The 560-nt window shown below is 67.5% G+C and overlaps 1 protein-coding gene across 1 annotated transcript in view; it reads left to right on the forward strand.

Annotated features, from left to right (window-relative positions):
• The window catches only part of ILVBL (ilvB acetolactate synthase like), a 28,202-nt gene that overhangs the window by 25,180 nt on the left and 2,462 nt on the right, over positions 1-560 (forward strand). Inside the window, exon 10 of the mRNA XM_017739065.1 lies at positions 1-79. This exon is cut by the window's left edge and continues 13 nt beyond it. Within this exon, the coding sequence (XP_017594554.1) occupies positions 1-79 (79 nt within the window). The remainder of the gene's footprint in view (positions 80-560) is intronic.

Here is a 560-nt window from a genome sequence, read left to right on the forward strand (position 1 = left end):
GCCGCCGGCTGGCCCCAGCTCAGCCGCGAGCAGCTTCCCCTGCTGGGCAGCGCCGTGGGCTGCGGGCTGGCCTACAGCGGTGAGTGACCACTGAGTGACCGCTGAGTGACCACTGAGTGAGCACTGAGTGACCAACTGACCACTGAGTGACCACTGACCCCCAGTGACCCATAGTGACGTAGGTAGGGTCACTGCGGACAGCAGCTCCCCCTGCTGGGCAGCGCCGTGGGCTGCGGGCTGGCCAACAGCGGTGAGTGACCACTGAGTGGCCACTGAGTGACCAACTGACCACTGAGTGACCAGGGAGGGGACACTGGGGACAGCAGGGGGATACTGAGGGGACACCGAGGGGACACCAGCTCAGGCCACCCCCAGTGTCCCCGTGTCACCCCAGCAGTGACAGTGCCACCCCCGTCACCCCCCCGGTGACAATGCCACCCCCAGCAGTGACAGTGCCACCCCCTGTCACCCCCCTGGTGACAGTGCCACCCCTGGAGCAGTGACAGTGCCCCCCAGCAGTGACAGTGCCACCCCTGTCCCTCCCTGGGGCCAGTGCCACC

The sequence above is a fragment of the Corvus brachyrhynchos genome, unplaced genomic scaffold, assembly GCF_000691975.1.
Source record: "Corvus brachyrhynchos isolate BGI_N302 unplaced genomic scaffold, ASM69197v1 scaffold527, whole genome shotgun sequence".
Classification (NCBI taxonomy): domain Eukaryota; kingdom Metazoa; phylum Chordata; class Aves; order Passeriformes; family Corvidae; genus Corvus; species Corvus brachyrhynchos.